Source organism: Geotrypetes seraphini, chromosome 6 (genome assembly GCF_902459505.1).
Source record: "Geotrypetes seraphini chromosome 6, aGeoSer1.1, whole genome shotgun sequence".
Classification (NCBI taxonomy): Eukaryota; Metazoa; Chordata; class Amphibia; order Gymnophiona; family Dermophiidae; genus Geotrypetes; species Geotrypetes seraphini.
In genome coordinates, this window is record NC_047089.1 from 238967466 (window position 1) to 238988447 (window position 20982).

At 42.1% G+C, this 20982-nt stretch overlaps 1 protein-coding gene across 2 annotated transcripts in view; it reads right to left on the reverse strand.

The window, feature by feature from the left end:
- Positions 1 to 6404: 6404 nt before the first annotated feature.
- PHEX (phosphate regulating endopeptidase homolog X-linked) overlaps positions 6405 to 20982 on the reverse strand; it is a 188945-nt gene continuing 174367 nt past the window's right edge. For both annotated transcript variants that reach the window (XM_033949946.1, XM_033949945.1), the window contains 3 exons: positions 19958 to 20062; positions 11587 to 11663; positions 6405 to 7453 (listed from right to left, as the gene is read on the reverse strand). In XM_033949946.1, the coding sequence (XP_033805837.1) occupies positions 7351 to 7453; positions 11587 to 11663; positions 19958 to 20062 (285 nt within the window). In that variant the 3' untranslated portion in view covers positions 6405 to 7350. The remainder of the gene's footprint in view (positions 7454 to 11586; positions 11664 to 19957; positions 20063 to 20982) is intronic.

The window sequence follows — 20982 nt, forward strand, 5'->3', positions numbered from 1 at the left end:
CTTCCAGCAACAGGCAATGTATTCAAACCTGGTTTCAATGCAGGGCATGGAAGTTAACATACTAACATAGTAAATGACAGCTGATAAAGACCCAAATGATCCATTCAGTCTGCCCAATAGGTACATACATTAGAAATCCATGATTAAGTTCAATTGATATTTGTTCATTGATATTTCTGGGTCAAGGACCGTAGAAGTCTGTCCAGTAATGTGTTTAGGTTCCAGCTACTGGAGTTGCCGTCAAAGCTCACTCCAGCCTATCTAGACCATCCCAAATTGCAGGAATTCCCATCAAAGCCCTCCCCAGCCCATCCTAAGCCATACAGCCATATACAGAACACAAACCCTTCAAGTCTGCACTCCATCTCCTCGTACCTCTTAAATGTCTTTTCTTCACCAACAGTGAGAATTCCATCCCATTGTTCACGATGGCCCTGATCCCTCCCTCTGATGTAACTTCCTGTTCATGGTACCAGGAAGTTACATCAGAGGGCTGGTTCTAGCTAGCATGAGCAGTGGGGAGGAGACTCTGCTCACTGCTGGTGAAAAAAGAAGACCTAAGTATTAAATGGTGAGACCTTGGCCAGGACCACAACGGAACGGAAGTACAAAATAAACTTGCACTTAATGTATCCAAGACAAGGGCTCTATTTTTTCCTTCAAAACAAGATCTAAAACTATCAATCCCTTTTTCGATCAACAACACACCAATTGAATTAGCAACTTCACTTAAGATTTTAGGCGTAATCATCGATAGTAAATTTTCTTACCAAGAACATATTAATAACACAGTTAAAAACTGTTTCTACCGCTTGCGTCTAATCCGTTCAATGTCCAAGTACTTAGAGCCAAAATCAGTAAATATTTTAGTCCACTCACTCATAATATCCAAATTAGATTACTGTAATTCCCTATTATTAAACATAACAAACAAGGAACAAAGACGTTTACAAATAATTCAAAACACCGCCATAAAATTAATACATCATGGAAAGAAATACGATCACGTGACTCCATATCTGATGAAATCTCATTGGCTACCCATTAACCAGAGAATAATATATAAAATAGCTTTATTAGTCTTTAAGACAACTACAACAAACGAACCTCAGTTTATTAACCGCTTATTAATTCCCCACTGCTCAAATCGCTCTCTCCGGTCTAATAGTCAGGAGTTACTTATGGTTCCATCATTGAAAATAATAGGAACTAGGCGACACGATATTTTTTCAGTCAAAGCCCCACTTATCTGGAATTCTCTTCCTTTATACATTAGAAATATTAAAGATCTCACTTTATTCAAAACTAATCTAAAAACATTCCTGTTTAAAGTTTCCTTTAACCCTTAAATAGGAATCATCTTTCATCAAATAAAAAATATCATAAGCTTCGAAAACTTTCTACCTTCAGGTACCCCAACCTCAATGTTCCATCCTACCCTATCTAATTCTTTTCGCCTATATATGAGGACACAACAATATTGTAACTTTTTATCCCTCATGTTTTTCCCACCCACTCCAGTAGTGTCTGTTTTGTTAAGTGGTCACGAATATGTTTTTTAATTCACAAAAATGATCTTAACTGTTTTTACCCCTATATTTATTGTAATGTTATTCGCTTAGAATTTTTAAGCGAACCATTAAATTTAAATAAACTTGAAACTTGAAAACTTGAAACTTGGAACGTGATCTAGGGGTATTCATTAGTGATGACATGAAGGCTGCCAATCAAGTGGAGAATGCTTCCTCCAGGGCAAGGCAAATGGTGGGTTGTATCCATAGAGGTTTTGTCTGCAGGAGACCTGAGGTCATAATGCTGCTGTACAGATCCATGGTGAGACCTCATTTGGAGTATTGTGTTCAATTCTGGAGACCACACTACTGGAAGGATGTGCTGAGAATTGAGTCGGTTCAGCGAATGGCCACCAGGATGATCTTGGGGCTCAAGGATCTCATGTATGAAGAAAGGCTGAATAAATTGCAGCTGTACTCACTTGAGGAACGAAGAGAAAGGGGAGACATGATTGAAACATTTAAGTACATCACGGGCCGTACCGAGTCGGAAGATGATATCTTCTGTCTCAAAGGACCCTCGACCACCAGAGGGCATCCACTGAAAATCAGGGGAGGGAAGTTTCATAGCGACTACAGGAAATATTTAATCACCGAAAGAGTGGTGGATCATTGGAACGAACTCCCACTGCAGATGATTGAGACCAGCAGCGTATCAGATTTTAAGAGAAAATGGGATATTCACGTGGGATCTCTAGGGGAGTAAAGTCAGGGGGGCAGGTCTTTGGAATGGGCAGACTTGGTGGGCTATAGCCCTTTTCTGCCGTCTTTTTCTATGTTTCTAAGAGTACCAGGTGGCATGCATCAAAGACACCTCCTTCATCGCCCAGTGGGGAAGGTATATGCTGGGCACCAGCTTCCTTCTCTACACCACTGAGTAAGCAATAATGTAAATGTGCTAACTGGTTAGTGCAGGAATGCCCCCCCCTTTCTGCCCCTGACACCCCCCTCAAAAATTTGAGGAAAAATTACCATTCACTTGGCGCACATACATCCCATCAGAGAAGGGCATTAAGAGCTTCAGTGACCAGTCAGTGGAGGTGGTGGAGCCAGTTTGGGGCATGCCTGGGGCAATTATAGACAGTGGTGTCAGGCGTGAGATTTAGAAATCAAGTGGAAGACAAGATGGGATAGCGATAGGGTTAGGCTGTACATGAAGATTTATACGCTCATATATTTCATTTAGATATGTACCTTTTTTGCCCTCATTTGCTATGTTACTATATTGCACTGTACCCTCAGAAAAATGAAATAACTTCTAAAATTTAAAGTTATGTTTTTTGAAAATTTGAGACCTGGAGGAAAAGTCCATAGTCTGTTATTGAGACACACATGGGGGAAGCCACCGCTTGCCCTGGAACGGTAGCATGGAATGTTGCTACTTTTGGGGGTTTTGCCAGGTACTAGTGACCTGGATTGGCCACCATGAGGATGGGCTACTGGGCTAGATGGACCATTGCTCTGACCCAGTAAGGCTGTTCTTATATGAGCCAAGTATAAGACAATCAAGCCATTGTGACATCACTGATGAGGTTGGCTCTTAGGCATTGATGGAATGAAGCATTATGACATCACAATCTCAGCTCTGGAATGCTGCTACTATTTGGGTTTTTGCCAGGTACTTGTGACTTGGATTGTGCTCTGTGAAGATGGGTTATTGGACTAGATCAGGGGTCTCAAAGTCCCTCCTTGAGGGCTGCAATCCAGTCGGGTTTTCAGAATTTCCCCAATGAATATGCATGAAATCTATGTGCATGCACTGCTTTCAATGCATATTCATTGGGGAAATCCTGAAAACCTGACTGGATTGCAGCCCTCAAGGAGGGACTTTGAGATCCCTGGACTAGATGGACCATTGGTCTGATCCAGTAAGGCTATTATTATGTTCTTAATGCCACAAGAACCATTTTTCAATCTTCAACAGTACTCCAATCCTTGCTGAGCTCATCATAAGTTTGGGAATTGGCTTTCTAATAGATCCCATATACAGAACGTAGTACTGCTAATAATAATAATAACTACCACAGAACAAAGTCCTAGAAACATTAGGAAATCAATTACAATTGGGAAGGAATTCTACTGTTTGATTCTATCCAATCCAAAATGCTTTAATGAAGGAAAAGAGAATACAAAGGGATTGACTGAGGTTCAGCACCCAAACCTTTCTCTGTCTCCTACTCTGAGCATTTCTCTCATGAAGCTGTGGGCCAGACAATTATTGAGTCTCTCTCATGGTTGGCTGCGGGCTAGAAATTTAACCAAAAGATAAAATATGAATTTCATTAATGCTAAGAAATGCAAGGTCAAGCATTTGGAAGTGATGAACTTTCATGAAAAGAGGAGCGGGACTTGGGTGTGATAGTGGGTGATGATCTTGAGGTGGCCCAAACAGATTGAAAAAGGTGACGGTGAAAGCTAGAAGGATGCTAGGGTGCATAGGGAGAGGTATGGCCAGTAGGTAAAAGGACGTATTGATGCCTCTGTATAAGACTCCAGTGAGACCTCATTTAGAATATTGTGTGAAATTCTAGAGACCGTACCTTCAAGATATAAACAGGATGGAGTCGGTTCAGAGGAAGACCACTAAAATGGGTGGTAGTCTTCATTGTAAGGCATATGAGGATAGACTTAAAGATCTCAATATGTATACTTTAGAGATGTTTAAGTATCTACATGGCATAAATGTACATGAGGCGAGTCTCTTTCATTTGAAAGGAAGCTCTGGAATGAGAGGACATAGGATGAAGTTAAGAGGTGATAGGCTCTGGAGTAATTTAAGGAAACACTTTTTTACAGGGTGGTAGATGTGTGGAATAGTCTCCTGGTAGAGGTGATGGAGACAAAGACTGTGTCTGAAGTCAAGAATACGTTGGTCAGGCACCTGGAATCTCTTAGGGATGCTGAGGATGGGTAGATTGGATGGCCCATTTGGCCTTTATCTGCCATCATGATTCCATTAATCTGTGTACTTCAGTAAATTGAGAAACTGGAAAACTATAATTGCTAAACTATTCATGAAAGAAAAATGACATGGAAGGGCATTTTTTTTTAAAAAAAGTCTAAGTCCAACTTGGACGTTTCCAGCTGAACGTCCAAAGTTGGAGGTAGAAAAATGGCCATTTTCAAATGGCAAACTGCTGGACATCCAAATATATATATATTTTTAAATCATCTACTTAGACATCTTGGTTACTGGGACATTTAGGTCGCCAGAATGTCTAACTTTATATCCCATTTTCTATCAGAAAACATCCTAATCTTGAACATTTGGACATGGGGAGGGCCAGTATAGTAATGAACTGGCCACACAGACACCACAACAGAGCAATGGGACACCTTAGAGGGCACTACTGTGAACTTCACATAAAGGGTGCCAGCTGTATAGCTCACCATAACCCCCTTATAATTTAGGATGAGCCCCCCCCCCAACCTACTATACCCTCCTGTGTACTACACCAATAGCACCTATGGCTGCGGGTGGCCTCTATATGGCAGTATAGTAGGGTTTGGGTGGGCTCACATGTTCTACCATAAATGTAGTGGTTAGAGTGATTTATGGGCCTGGGTCCTCCTCTCTATGGGTTATTAGTCCACCAACCAGACTACTTAAGACACCTGTGAGCATCTCTACTAGGCTTCCCCATACCAGATGTTGCTGTTTTTGAGACACGTATGTACCTTTTTGTTCTCATTTTTGTGTGGTGGAAGGGGGAAGTCAGTGAGCACTTGGGGAGTGTGGGGGTTTCTTACCTTAATGTGTGCAGTAGTCATATGGTCAGTTTGGGCACCTCTGTGACACCTAGACCCTTCTAAAACAGGTCTAGTTCCGAATGTATAACTTCCGTCCAGGATGTCTTGCACAACGTTTGATTATTGCTGCAAGACGTCCATGTCTAACCTGCCCTTGAGACCGCCCAAAGCCCACCCATAACACGCTTCCACCAGGCCCATCTCATCCTCTGAACGAACAGAAGCTGGAACACCTCGCTAGACGTACAGAAAGATGGCTTCGATTATCGGCACTTGGACGTCCAAGTGTTGATTTATTTATTTATTTATTTATTCCAATTTTCTATACCGTTCTCCCAGGGGAGATCAGAACAGTTTACATGAATTTATTCAGGTACTTAAGCATTTTTCCCTGTCGTTCCTGGTGGGCTCACAATCTGCCAAATGTACCTGGGGCAATGGGGGTATTAAGTGACTTGCCCAGAGTCACAAGGCGCAGTATGGGTTTGAACCCACAACCTTAGAGTGCTGAGGCTGTAGCTTTAACCACTGCGCCACTCTAGAAATCAAAATGTAGTAAAAGGGAGCCAAGTATAGAACAATCAAGCCATTGTGACATCACTGATGAGGTTGGCTCTTAGGCATTGGTGGAATGAGGCATTATGATGTCACAATACCAGCTCTGGTTATCAGAGGCTGAAACTTTTCACACTATGTATTTATTCAGTTTTCTATACCGTTCTCCCAGGGGAGCTCAGAACAGTTTACATGAATTTATTCAGGTACTCAAGCATTTTTCCCTGTCTGTCCCGGTGGGCTCACAATCTATCTAATGTACCTGGGGAAATGGGAAGGATTAAGTGACTTGCCCAGGGTCACAAGGAGCAGCGTAGGATTGAACCCACAACCTCAGGGTGCTGAGGCTGTAGCTTTAACCACTGCGCCACTATGTTTTTTGATTATGAGCCTATAGGTGTGAATATTTTTGAGTTTTGCTATTGCATGATATCAGATGGAGTGGCAGAAGGATGACATTTTAGGTTTCTACTGTGTGACACCAGACAACAGTTCATGTTGTGATCCAAATAACGACATTACTACATCTTCAGAAGTGCTATTCCTTCACAGTGAATGGGTTTAATAACTCAGTGTTTACTTCCGTCCCATTTCATGATTCAACTTGCAAGACAATTTTCTCATTTATAGCTCCCACGCTGTGGAACACTCTTCCGTTGGACATGAGGCGAGAACCAAATGCCTCCAGATTTAAATCTGACCTAAAAGCCTTTCTCTTTAGAGATGCCTTCATCATATAGATTAAGGCCTTCTTTACTAAGGTGTGCTAAATGCTACTCTATGGACGCTTTAGCGTTTAGCATGTGGTAATCGGTTAGCGCACCTTAGTAAGACTTTGAGATCAGCTTACCTTGGGCCTATTTGTTCCCTGTTTTTTATTTATTTCTTTCTTTTTTTTGAAATAATGTAACCCTAGCTGTTTCCTTTCTGTCTCCTGTGAAGTCTCCCTTTTCATGTTAAAGAATTTGTGTTCTGCTCCCTTGTAAGTTTATTTTTTAAACCATGTTTTAATGTAAACCGCTTAGGTTGTTAAAAGCGGTAGATCAAGGAAAAATAAACCTGAAACCGTTTTCTTTGGGTATCTTTGGGCACGGTCAGCAAATCCACCTTACCCCAATTCATGAAATATGTTGTCTGAATTAGCTTTCCCATATTTAGGTATTAAATCATTATGGAGGATGATGAGATCTGTGTAGTCACCCATCATGCTAATGAAAAGGCTATTCAAAAAAAAAAAAAAATATATATATATATATATATATATATTTAGCAGTGTGGGATTCTGGAGAAGGTCCGTTCTTTCGCACGCAGCCTTAGAATGTTTCAACCATTATTTTCAGTCCGACATCCAGGAAAGGAAACTCAGTGGCTGCATATTGCGCTGAAGCAGTCCTGGATTAAAGTCCGGTAAAGCAGCTTCTTTTATTTTTCCGTATCAGATGCCACTTTCAATTAAGAATTCAATAAAGACCATCTACCACAGCCGGCAAGAGTTTCCACCTCGATTCATGGTTGAGTTGACCGGACAATTAAATGCTTTACGGAATTCTTCAAAGTTGCTCATTGCCCCGATCACCCTGGGAAGAAACGAAGGAGGGAAGAGAAATACTCAGATTATCTTATTCTGCTGCCAAAAGGCAAATCCTGACATCTAAGATTTGTGGAAGAATAACGTGTATGTTTTTAAAAAACAGGAAGCATGCAATCACTGATCTAATATAACTACAGTTCTGCTGTTATTATATCACGCCGGGGATGCGCATTTATTAGAAATGAAATGGGAAAATTTAACAGTTTTCTGTTTCATTTCATTTTTCAAGTGAAAAAGAAGGAAATGTTGTTTCATTTTTAAAACTTAAGCTAGCTCCCGTCGCCTCAAATAAAAAATAATCCTCCTGGGCTATCCCAGTCACCTTTTTATCCGACATATATGTTTTAAATCTTCATGGAACAGCAGTGATCAGCGGTCGCTCCTGCTGCACCAGTGCTGGAAATGCTAATGATGCCGGTCGACTAAGGCCGGGATCTTTTTTCATTTCTGCCACACAAAATAGTCCAGCCTGGCTGGACCATTTTCCTCAAAGGCAGAAATTACTGTAATAGTGTTATCTGTCACTGTGGTATTGGCAGGAGTAATTGGGGATTGCTCCTGCCCTGTGAAAATATAAATACATATAGTATAAATGGGGTAAGATAGTTCACACCGAGGAAACTGGGAGAGATGAGGGCAAAGAGTGATTTATCTTCTCGTAGTTGAAGAAGCAAGGAGTCTCTTTCTCTCCCTCAATTCCCATCTTGTCCCTAACAATTAGAGAATGACATGGAAACAATTTTTCCCTGTCCCCCCAGGAACTCATTTTCCCGTCCAGTCCCCGCAAGTTCTTTTCCTGTCCCTGCCCCATTCCTGCAAGCTCCGTCCTCATCTGCATAAGCCTCAAATGCTTTACAATCATAAGTAGCAACATTCTAGAGCTCAGATTGTGATGTCATAATGCCTCATTCCACCAATGCCTAAGCTCCGTCCTCATCTGCACAAGCCTCAAACACTTTAAAAGCATAAGTGTTTGAGGCTTCTGTGCTTAAGGCAGAGCTTATAGGAATGGGACAGTGGAAGGGACAGCGACAAAACTCGTGGGGACGAGAAAATTGAGTTCCTGCAGGGACAAGGACAAATCTGTCCTCGTGTCATTCTCTACTAACAATCTCTCTCTCAATTCCCATCCTGTCCCCACTAATCTCTCTCTCTCTTAATTCCTATCATATCCCCACTACTCTTTCTCTTAATTTCCATCCTGTCCATCACCAATCTGTCTCTCTGTCTCTCTCTCAATTCTAATCATGTCCCCACCGCTCTCTCTCAGTTACTATCCTGTCCCTGGCTTCCTTCCTTTCTCAGTCCTGAACTGTGTCCCCACCAACTTATTTTTTCTCTCTCAACCTCATAACCAGTTCCCATCATGTACCAATCGATTTGTGACCCCTTTATGACCCAATTTTCCTCCGACCCAATTCACTAACCTCTGTGCCAATCCAATTCTGATCCGTGCATGCAAATGAGGGGAAACGGCATGCATCCCGGGCTCCATGATAGACTTACTTTGCCTTGGCGATCTACCGGGCCGATCAGCCTTCCTCTCCCCGATGTCAATTCTGCCATTGGAGAGGAAGTTCGGGCCAGCCAATCGCTGCCTGGCTGGGATGGAACTTCCTCTCAAACGGCAGAATTGATGTCGGGGAGAGGAATGCTGGTCGGCCCGGCGCAGGGAAGCAAGGACAGCTTGGAGCGGCAGCGGTTTTGGGGCCTGTTACCCGATGGTGGTTGCAGCGACTTGGGGGCCTGTTCTCCGATGGTGGCAGCAGTGGCTTGGTGGAGGGCAGGGAGAAAAAAAGAAAGGGAGCAGGCAGGGAGACAGAAGGAAAGAAGGAAAACAGAAAAAAAGAAAGGGGACGTGAAGAGAGAAAAAAAAGAAAGGGAGGCAGGGAGAAAGAAAGGGCACGGAGAGAGGAAGAAAAAGTTGGGGGAGGGAATGAGATCTGGAGGAGAGGAAGCATACATGAGGCTGAAAGAAGGGAAGAAAGATTGGATGCACAGTGAGAAGAAGAAAGTGCAACCAGACTCATGAAATCACCACACAACAAAGGTAGGAAAAATGATTTTATTTTCAATTTAGTGATCAAAATGTGTCTGAATTTATATCTGCTGTCTATATTTTGCACTATGGCCCCCCTTTTACTAAACCACAATAACGGTTTTTTAGTGCAGGGAGCCTATGAGCGTCAAGAGCAGCGCTGGGCATTCACCGCAGCTCCCTTGGGTCTCTTTGTTCCCTGAGAGGACATCAAAGTCCAGTCCTCTTTGGGGGGGGGGGGGGAGATGTCCCTCTTTTCCTGTTGTTGAAAAGTTACAATCTGTATCTGTGTTCTGTGGTTGTGAGTTGTTATTCTCTTTACCAATAAAAAAAAGATTTAATAATAATAAAAACTGCTATTGTGCTTTAGTAAAAAGGGAGGTATTTGTCTATTTTTGTATGGTTGTTACTGAGGTGACAGTGCATAGAGTCATCTGCCTTGACCTCTTTGATAAAAACCCAGAATAGGAATGATAATTAACATTTTCTCTGTGTACAGTGTGCTTTGTGTTTTTTTTTTAAATTTTATTGTTGGTAGATCATTTTGACTTGGTCATTTTAAAAGTAGCTCGCAAGCCCAAAAAGGGTGGGCACCCCTGCACTAACAAAAAGCAGGCACACCGACTGGGCTGGCCGATCCAAAAAAAACAGTCGCTTGTGCAAAAACCCTGCTCTCAGCCCCAATTCTCCTGCCTTTTGCCACCCCTATACTCTTCTGCTCTGCCTCCCTTCCCTGCAGAGCGAGCCCGTGCTTTGCGGGACACTGCTGTATAACAATAATAATAATAATTTATCCCAAAATAAATTTGTTTTGAGAGGAAATGCTCAGAACACCCAAGTTATCACTTGTATGGCACTTTACAATCATTGAAAAAAAACTTCAATTTGGGGTACAAACCCCTAAAAAGCGTTTTTTGTAGAATCAATCATTGCACCATTTTTACTCAAAATGGTGCAATGATTGATTCTACAAAAAACGCTTTTTAGGGGTTTGTACCCCAAATTGAAGTTTTTTTTCCATCTTGGATTCTGAGCACCTTTACTCGTTTAAAAAGGTATTTAAAGTAGCCTGTTCCTTTATTAGTTGTTTGCCTATTCAGATATTTTGGGAACAAATCTTTTTTTGAAATTTTTCCCCAGTTGTATATATTGGACTTTACAATCATTGTCAGAAAAACCGATGTTTTCACGTCTGGCCAGGTTTTCTGGTTATAGTTCTGAGTTCTGTTTTTGTATACTATTCTCTTTTGCTATGTACTGGGGCATGGATGTCCATTTTATGTATAGTTCCATTGTTGTATCCAACATACGATATCCTTGTCCTTGGAGTGTATATTTCAAAAAATAATAAAGATGATTGAACTAAAAAAAAAGAAAAACCGCCAAAACACATACAAACTTCTTATAATGTAAAAGTCATGTAGTCAATAGACACATCTTATTTCTACAGCAGTTCGATTTTTAATCATCAAAGACTTATCCGCTTCTTAAAGTTTATCCTCGAATCAGCTCTGGTTACCAAGGACCGAAACTTTTCACACTATTTATTTCATTTTCTATACTGTTCTCCCAGGGGAGCTCAGAATGGTTTACTTAATTTATTCAGGTACTCAAGCCTTTTTTCCTGTGTATCCCGGTGGGTTCACACTCTATCTAATATTACTAGGGCAATGGGGGATTAAGTGACTTGCTCAGGGTCACAAGGAGCAGCGCGGGATTTGAACCCACAACCTCAGGGTGCTGAGGCTGTAGTTCTAAACAATGCGCCACACACTCCCACGTTCTGTCCGTGAACCAGAAGCACAGCCAGGTTTTGACGTCTGGGGGGAGCAAACCTTTTGCAAAACAGATGCAGGCACAATGCAGCAGACTTAATTCGCATAGGCACCATGTTATTAAAAAATCCATGAGGGGGAGCAGCTGCTCCTCTTGCACCCTACCTACCTACGCCTCTGCGTTAAACCCTATCAGCAGATAATGTTTGCTTTGTGGGGTGCACATGAGTGTTGACACACACATGCACACACTGCCCTCTGGTGGCCAAAAGATGCTACCTACTCCTAGCAGTTACATTACTTTACCTGTACTGTGGAGGACTGTGGGCCCCATTCTGTATTTGGTCTCTTGCCGCTTCCGGTCGAAAACTGTTACATCTCACCTATGGTAGCAAAAGATTAAAAAAAAAAAAAAGCCCAACCAATTAAAAAAATGGCCTTGCCTTGTTATGCTTTTTTTTTCATAATACAATAACTCAGTGGTTCTTAAGCCTGTTCGGGGGAACCCCCAGCCAGTCAGGTTTTCAAGATATCCTTATTAAGAAAAAGAGCTAATACCAAAATACCATTTAAATATTACCTGAAAAGTAACTTTATTTCAAATGCGCTTTCTTATCAAACTTTCAGGAAATCAACCAAAACTTATCTCTTTGATCAATTTCTCCGACTTCACTTCTGCCTTGATGCATTTTTTAAACCACTTCCAGATAAATCTGATTAATCTTAACATGCTAATGTCATTTTGGAAAGTTTTATGTAACATCGCTGTCTGTATACAGTCTCTTCCTCTGTAAACCGCTCTGATCTGTTTGTGGTATTGCGGTATATAAAAATAAAGGGCTCCTTTTACTAAACCGTGTTAGGGCTATAATGCGCAGAATAACATGTGCTACATTGCCACGTGCTCCTGGACCGTAACGCCAGCATTGAGCTGGCGTTAGTTCTAGAAGCGTAGTGCGCAGTGTAGCGCACGGTAATTTCCTGCGTGCGCTAAAAACGCTAGCACACCTCAGTAAAAGGAGCCCAAAGTTGTTGGGGGTTTAAAAAAAATATATATATATATTATTTATTTATTTTCAAACTTAAATCTGAAGTATTACACTTGTACAGAAAGCAATAACATATTGATTTTAGAAACATTCAATAAAGAAAATAAATTTAAATTATTTATGCTCAAGTCCTTCTTTAGGTCCAAGATTTTAGAAACAGCGAAAATAAGAAAAAGAAAAATACAGAAATGTATATTAAAGGATGTTATAAGTAGTAGCGCTGAGAACAAGGTTCCATATTTAAATCAAATTCTAGAGGACTCAGAATTTTTCTCCCTCCAGACAAGACATTGCCACAAAAGTTGTCAATTGATATGGTTCAAAGAAAACATATTTAACAGTACGGCAACACACAATACATTTACAAAGGTGTCTCAAATAGAAATTGGCTCCCAAAGATATAACCCCAGGTTTCAAAAGAAGAAATTCACGGCGGCGCATTTGCATCTCCCGTGAAAGGTCAGGAAACATCTGAATTTTTTGACCCAGAAAAACTTTTTCTCTAGTTTTAAAGAAAAGTTTTAACAACCACACTTTATCTATCGGAAGAGCTATGGTTATTATCAGTGTGGCAGGCAGACGTCTCTAATAATTCTGATACATTCATTGGCTCTTGATCTAGAGATCTTTTCTGCTGTTGATTATGATTTTTTTCATCAGGCATATAATGCACACATGAAAATGGTGGTAATGTTTCTTCTCAAACCTCTACGATTTCCACTAAATATCTCTTAAGCATTTCCCTAGGACTTACCATTGCAAACCTAGGGAAGTTAATCAGCCTTAAATTATTTCTACGAGAATTATTTTCAAGCATTTCAATTTTTTTCCTCAAATTAAAATAAAGTTATTATTATTGGTTATTATTATTTTCCTAAATATATATATTTATGGGAGAACCACAAATCCATGTTCTCTGTGCAGGGCCCAGCGCTGTGGAATGCCTTACCTTTGTCGTTGCGCCAATCGAACATTTTAGAAAGGGGCATTTTAGAAAAGGAGTGATAACTGTGTGGTTTGAGCACTTTTTTATACTGCTATCCATGTGAAAGTGTGAGTTAGAGCAGTTCTTTCTTACTGTTTTCTATTTGCTTGTACTTTTTGTTGTGATTTTGTATGTGCGGGGGTGGCAACGGCCAAAAAAGTAAATAGGATGCTAGGAATTATTAAAAAAGGGATGGTTAACAAGACTAAGAATGTCATAATGCCCCTGTATTACTCCAAGGTGTGACCTCATCTGGAGTATTGCGTTCAGTTTTGGTCTCCATATCTCAAGAAAGATATAATGGCGCTAGAAAAGGTTCAAAGAAGAGCAACTGAGATGGTAAAGGGGATGGAACTCCTCGCGTATGAGGAAAGACTAAAAAGGTTAGGGCTCTTCAGCTTGGAAAAGAGACGGCTGAGGGGAGATACGACTGAAGTCTACAAAATCCTGAGTGGAGTAGAACGGGTACAAGTGGATCGATTTTTCACTCTGTCAAAAATTACAAAGACTAGGGGACACTCGATGAAGTTACAGGGAAATACTTTTAAAACCAATAGGCGGAATTTTTTTTTTTCACTCAGAGAATAGTTAAGCTCTGGAATGCATTGCCAGAGGTTGTGGTAAGAGCGGAGAGCGTAGCTGGTTTAAAGAAAGATTTGGACAAGTTCCTGGAGGAAAAGTCCATAGTCTGTTATTGAGAAAGACATGGGGGAAGCCACTGCTTGCCCTGGATCGGTAGCACGGAATGTTGCTACTCCTTGGGGTTCCGGAATCTTTTGTTACTCCTTGGGATTCCAGAATCTTGCTAGTTTAGGATTCTGAATGGAATGTTGCTAATCCTTGGGGTTCCGGAATCTTTTGTTACTCCTTGGGATTCCAGAATCTTGCTAGTTTAGGATTCTGAATGGAATGTTGCTAATCCTTGGGGTTCCGGAATCTTTTGTTACTTTTTAGGATTCCAGAATCTTGCTAGTTTAGGATTCTGAATGGAATGTTGCTACTCTTAAGAGAGGATGTACATTTGCAATGTTCGTTCTGCTGTGTGAGAATAGTAATAGCCTGCAGATTGCATTAGATTGCTCTTGAGAAAAAATAAGAATAAATACATTTCTTTTTTATTTGTGATACTATCATAGACAATTCCACCACTGAAAAAATATCAGATCTGCCAACATGCCACATTTTAATACATCTTTTTCTTACATATTTTGGGGTTTCTTTGTTGTTGCACTGGTTCTTAAACCTGTCCTGGGGGACCCCCAGCCAGTCGGCTTTTCAAGATATCCCGAATGAATATGCATGAGCAAGATTCGCTTATAGGTACTAGGCATGCAAATTTCTCTCATGCATATTTATTAGTTAACCCAACTAATACTCATCAGGGTTACTTACACTCAAAATATTATTAGCCCAGCTCGTAAGCTCCTATTTATATTAAGAAAAAGAGCTAATTTCAAAATACCATTTAAATATTAACCTGAAAAGTATATTTATTATCACAACTTTTATTTTCAAATATATATATATTATCTCATAACAAAGGGGTCCTTTTTGCTAAGGTGCGCAAACCAATTAGCGCACGCATAACGCTAATGTGTGTGTGTTAGTCTACTCTTTCTTTGACTAATCAAATTAACAATGTATCTAAAAAATGCTTCTGTAGTTTATGGATGTTAAGGAGGGTTTATCATTTTTTTCATCAGCATCATTTTGCTGTATTGGTCCAGACCAGGGGTAAGCAATTCCGGTCCTCGAGAGCCAGAGCCAGGTCAGGCTTTCAGGATATCCACAAAAATATGCATGAGATAGATTTGCATCTCAAGGAGGCAGTGCATGCAAATCCATCTCATATATATTCATGGTGGAGATCCTGAAAACCTGACCTGGCTCCGGCTCTCGAGGACCAGAATAGCCTACCCCTTGTCCAGGCTATTAAATTAATTCACTTGGACTATGCAAATTCTCTTTATATCAGTTTAAGCAAGTGTAATTTAAAGAGATTGCAGCTTATCCAGAACACAGCTGCCAAATTGATTTTCGGTACTCCAGGGTGATCATGTTACTCCAGGGGTGTCAAAGTCTCTCCTGGAGGGCCGCAATCCAGTCGGGTTTTCAGGATTTCCCCAATGAATATACATGAGATCTATTAGCATACAATGAAAGCAGTGCATGCAAATAGATCTCATGTATATTCATTGGGGAAATCCTGAAAACCCGACTGGATTGCGGCCCTCCAGGAGGGACTTTGACACCCCTGTGTTACTCCATTACTGAGGGCATTGCATTGGCTCCCGATATTCTGGAGGGTTCAGTTCAAGGGTGCTAATGTTGTATTTAAAAGTTTATATGGGATCTTTTCCCCATTACGTACCCTTTTAATTCTCAACAACCTCTTTCTACTAGAGGAATACATAAATTTAAATTAGTATTCCCTTCTATTAGAGCAGGGATCTCAAAGTCCCTCCTTGAGGGCTGCAATCCAGTCGGGTTTTCAGGATTTCCACAATGAATATGCATTGAAAGCAGTGCATGCACATAGATCTCATGCATATTCATTGGGGAAATCCTGAAAACCCGACTGGATTGCGGCCCTCAAGGAGGGACTTTGAAGACCCCTGAATTAGAGGATGTGAACCAGTAATTCAGATCCTTAGCCCATAAAGCCGCCTGAAAAGACAACAGACGCTCATGAAATTTTTTGAATTTATAACCCTTAGCAGAGGGAAAAGAAAATAATGCTTGAGGTTTCCTAGAATGTTTGGAATTGGTAATGATAAAAGATTCCATGAGATATTTTGGGATGAGGCCTGACAGAACCTTGAAACAAATGCATCCAAACTTAAACTTAATCCGCGCCTTGACCGGCAACCAATGAAAAGGGTAACATGATCATACTTAGGGTTACCATATGGCTCCAGAAAAAGGAGGACAGATTGAGACATCCAGATTTTACTCCCATTGCTTTAAGTCAGGGATCTCAAAGTCCCTCCTTGAGGGCTGCAATCCAGTCGGGTTTTCAGGATTTCCCCAATGAATATGCATTGAAAGCAGTGCATGCACATAGATCTCATGCATATTCATTGGGGAAATCCTGAAAACACGACTGGATTGCGGCCCTCAAGGAGGGACTTTGAGACCCCTGTATTAGAGGTATTCAAACTTTAGGCAGGCTTTCACACTCTATGGCAGTGGTTCCCAAACCTGTCCTGAAGGACCCCCAGGCCAGTCGGGTTTTCAAGATAGCCCTAATGAATATGCATGACAGAGATTTGCATATAATGGAGATGCCAGGAATGCAGATCTGATCCATGCATATTCATTAGGGCTCTCTTGAAAACCCGACTGGCCTGGTGGTCCTTCAGGACAGGTTTGGGAACCACTGCTCTATGGCATTTACCTTGGTAAAAATCTGGAATGACCTCCCTTCAGAAATTCGACTCCGCTCCTCTTTGACATGTTTTAGAAAAACTTTGAAGACGTATCTGTTTAAGAAATTTGTAGCGGGCAAATCAGGGATTGTAATGGATGAATTTCCTGTCCAATTATTGTTTTTCTATGCTCTTCTAATTCTGTTAAATGGTTTGAGTCCCTTTTGAGAATGACCCAGTATATAAGACTAAGGGCTCCTTTTATCAAGGCACGCTACGGGGGTTAGCGCGTCGGACATTTCATCACGCGCTAACCCCCGCAGCAAGCCTAAAAACTAATGCCTCGTCAATGGAGGCGTTGGCGACTAGCGCGGCAGGTGATTGAACGCACGGTATTCCACGCGTTAACCGCCTACCGCACCTTGATAAAAAGGAGCCCTAAAGATTGGATTGTAGACGGGGAAATGAAAACCTATACAGAGCAACAGATATTCGGGCAATTTTCAAAATGAGTTATTCTCCGGGTACTATATATGCTTGCTCAAATTTGGGTCCTCCACAGCGCAAGCCACAACCCCAACCTGCTGCAGCTCTTCCTCTGATGTCACTTCCTTTGCGTGGCTCCAGGATGTGACGTTAGAAGAAGAGCTGACGCTTGCGTGAGCAGCTGGTTGGGGCGGCTACTCACTCCGTGAACGTTAAAAGGGTACAGTGCTGAAATGGGGGGCAGGAACTGGCTCCCCCACCAAGAGGGTGCCCAGTGGGAGACTGCCCCCCCCCCTTGCTTCACCACTGACCCAGATGCCTTTATACAAAAGAATCTCAACACACAACATTCGGGCACCCAGCTCTTGAATTTTCTCTTTCAGTGTTATAGTTCCAGCAATATTGCACTGCTGGGCTGGGAAACCAGTCCCAAAGGGGTTTTCTTTCTCCTCTGAGCAGCCCAGCGAGATTTAAAACTCAGCAAATGGAGGGGAGAAGTGCACCGATTGCATGTCTGTACTGCAATTCTGCCTATCTGGTTAAATTGAAGATTCGGTAGTGATATAAAAGAGCTTTAAATTTCCTGCTAATTCCGAGTGTTTGGCTAAGGGTCATGTTCTTCTTGATACCGGTTGATCGTCTTATCTCAGGCTTTCCACCCGTGACAGTCTCAGATAAACTTCAGAGTGCAGATTCCTCTGGCTGTGAAAAGTTGACGTGTTGACAACATCCGTGAAAGGAGGCTTCAAAGGTCGAGATGTTAATGCTTCTGTGATGACCAGAAAGCATAAGTATGGAAAGATTTTGTCTTTGAAGATTAAAAAAAAAAAAAAAAAAGGAGAATTGTGATTACTGGGTATCCCAATGATTTCTCCACAGGACAGTGTCCCAGACTGTGGGTCGGGACCCCAACTGGTGTCACAAAACCTGTGCTTGGGATTATGACCTAGGGCTAGATTCACTTAGCCCAGCGATCAAGTCCTGACCATTTAGCGACCCCTTTGTGACCTGTATCCGATTCACTAACCTGCCTCCCGATCCGATTCCGATCCACACATGCAAATGAGGGGGAATGGCATGCAAATATAGGATAGCAGCGATTCACTAAAAAAAAAAAAAAAGAGGAACACTGGGCTGGCCTATCCCAAAACAAGCGACTGCACACGTCCCTGCCGACTCTCCTGCTCCATTGCCGCCCTGAAATCCCTGCCAACTTCCAGCCCTGCTCTCTGCCCCGATATTCCGCCCTTCCCCCGGGTAAAAACTAAAAGAAAAAATTTAAAAAACACGGACATCAAACGCATGCGCAGGCCATCTACAGGCAAAGTAGATGGTCTGCGCATGCGTCTGGATCACAGCGATCTGTGTAGTCGTTGGGGGACGTTCCTCTGATCGCCCCCATTTGAATACAGGCCTGTTGTGAATCAGTCGGCCTACGTCGGATCGGACACGGAGCGGACTGAATCGGGCAAGTTAGTGAATCTAGGTCCTAGTTGGGATCTCCAAAGGGACATTATTCTGCACCCCCGGGGGGGTCACACAGTTTTATTTGGCCGCTTAGTACTGCCATAGGACAGTCAGACACTGGTGCCACTGTTTCAGGCAAAATGTTTGGGTGGGGGAGGGGTAGAAAAAAAAGTTGTGAAACCTATATTTTATCTAATCTAATCTTGCCATTTCTATACCACTTTTCCCCCAACAAAGTTGAACCCAAAAAAGTTTACAGAAATAGAAGAAAAACATTTGCAAGAAATCCCTGAGCAAGTCTTGATTAAATCTTTTGAAACAGTAAAGTGTCTGAACGCTTATGAAATAACTTGATTTGAAGAGATTTTCTTTAATGAGATGGGAAGGTCATTCCAGACCTGAACAACTTTGTCTGAAGAACGGAGGAGTAGCCTAATAATGTAGGCCTCAAAATCTAGGAGCCGCATCACAGCATTAATTTAAAATTTGCATTAAAACCACATAAATACTCATTTAACATTATATGGAAATGGGCTTTTACAAAACTGCTCACCCTAGGAACAGATAACGTTACATGCATACGTCCCAAAAACATATACAGTACTCCCCCGAAATTTAAGGGGGTTCCATTTGAGGAACCCCCGCAAATTAAAATAAAACACAAATGCAGTTTTTCGCCTGTCAAAAGGCATGGGAGGCAGGAGAGGGCAGCTGGAGCGCCGGCGGATGAAGAAAATCACTCACGGTCTGCTCCGACCGCCTCTTCCTGTAGTAAAGTCGGGATACACCAATCAGGAGCTGCTTTGACACGCAGATCCTGATTGGTGTCGCCCGACTTCACTACAGGAAGAGGCGGTCGGAGTAGACCGCGAATAAGTGAGTCCGCGATTCGTGAACTGCGAATTCACGGGGGAACACTGTATACTTTTATCCACAGTGAGTAGTTGCATTCCTTAGAGCAGTGTCTCGCAAACCTTTTTAGCTCTGGTACACTAAATGGTACTCCTCTCTGACGTTGGAGAGAGAGCTGGCACGGACAGCAAGTTAGAGATGCTGCTTGCGCCAGGGAGCTAACAGGTATGGGGGAAGGGAAGGAGAGTTCATGCGGTGGGGGGGGGGGCAGACAAGAGGGCGAGGGGGAATGCCCTGGACGCCTTCCACCCTCGCTACCCCATTGCCTGGGTCTCATATACCTGCTACCTTATAACACAAAATGATGTGGACCTAGGGGAACAATATAAATCGGAGCAACAACTGCTCAGCAATAGATAGAAACTGTCGTTCCTAAGCCAAGCCCGTCTTAAATATTTGCCGACACTTACATGAGCATAACTTATGAAAAAGAGTTGGTTGTTGGTAAGGCTAATGCCGGGTAGAAGAGTCTCCTCCTTGCCCCCTTTCTGTTCTTTGATCCATTTCCTGTAAGCCTGAATGAAGAAAGTAGTTGCTTAAAAGAAGTAACAATTGTGGTCGGCCATTTTTAAACAATGTACAATATTTTACTGAGAAGCACGTAATCTGAGCTCCTGATCCCAAAACGTGAATCTGTTTAACTAGCAAAGTAACGGATTATCCCAATTTACATAACCCTGCATGTTTTCTTGGCTTGGTATTATGCACAAAGGGGCTGAATCTATCAACGGGCGTCCCAAATGAGGGCGGCAGTAGGCATCCTTCCGCTGTCTGGCAGCCAATTGGGGCGCACGTTTTTTTGTTTGTTTGTTTTTTTAACTCCCCGAGGCAGGCTGCTTACACTGTAGGCATTTGTCGCGGGTCTAGGGAAATGCACAGGGACAAACCTTAGCAAAACAATAACTTCACCTCACTGAGTATGAAGAGAAAATCTTGTAAATAATGTGGTAAAAAAAACTCTATTTAGAGAGATACCACAAAGTTCAGTGCATGATATGCCTTGAATACTTGCTGTGCATCGTCATCTTCTTTATAATATGAAGTAAGACAGGCAAATGACCTTTAATGTTTCAATCATTTATTCATTCTTTAACCATGCAGAGTTACTAGCACACAGGTGTCAAAGTCGGTCCTCGAGGGCCGGAATCCAGTCGGGTTTTCAGGATTTCCCCAATGAATATGCATGAGATCTATGTGCATGCACTGCTTTCAATGCATATTCATTGGGGAAATCCTGAAAACCCGACTGGATTACGGCCCTCGAGGACCGACTTTGACACCCCTGTCCTCGATTCATAGACAACCCCGCGAAAGACAAAGGCGCGCGCCGACAACTGAGCGCAAGACGGAGGCGCGCACCGAAGAAAATTACAGTTTTTAGGGGCTCCGACGGGGGGTTTTGTTGGGGAGTCCCCCCCCAGTTTACTGAATAGAG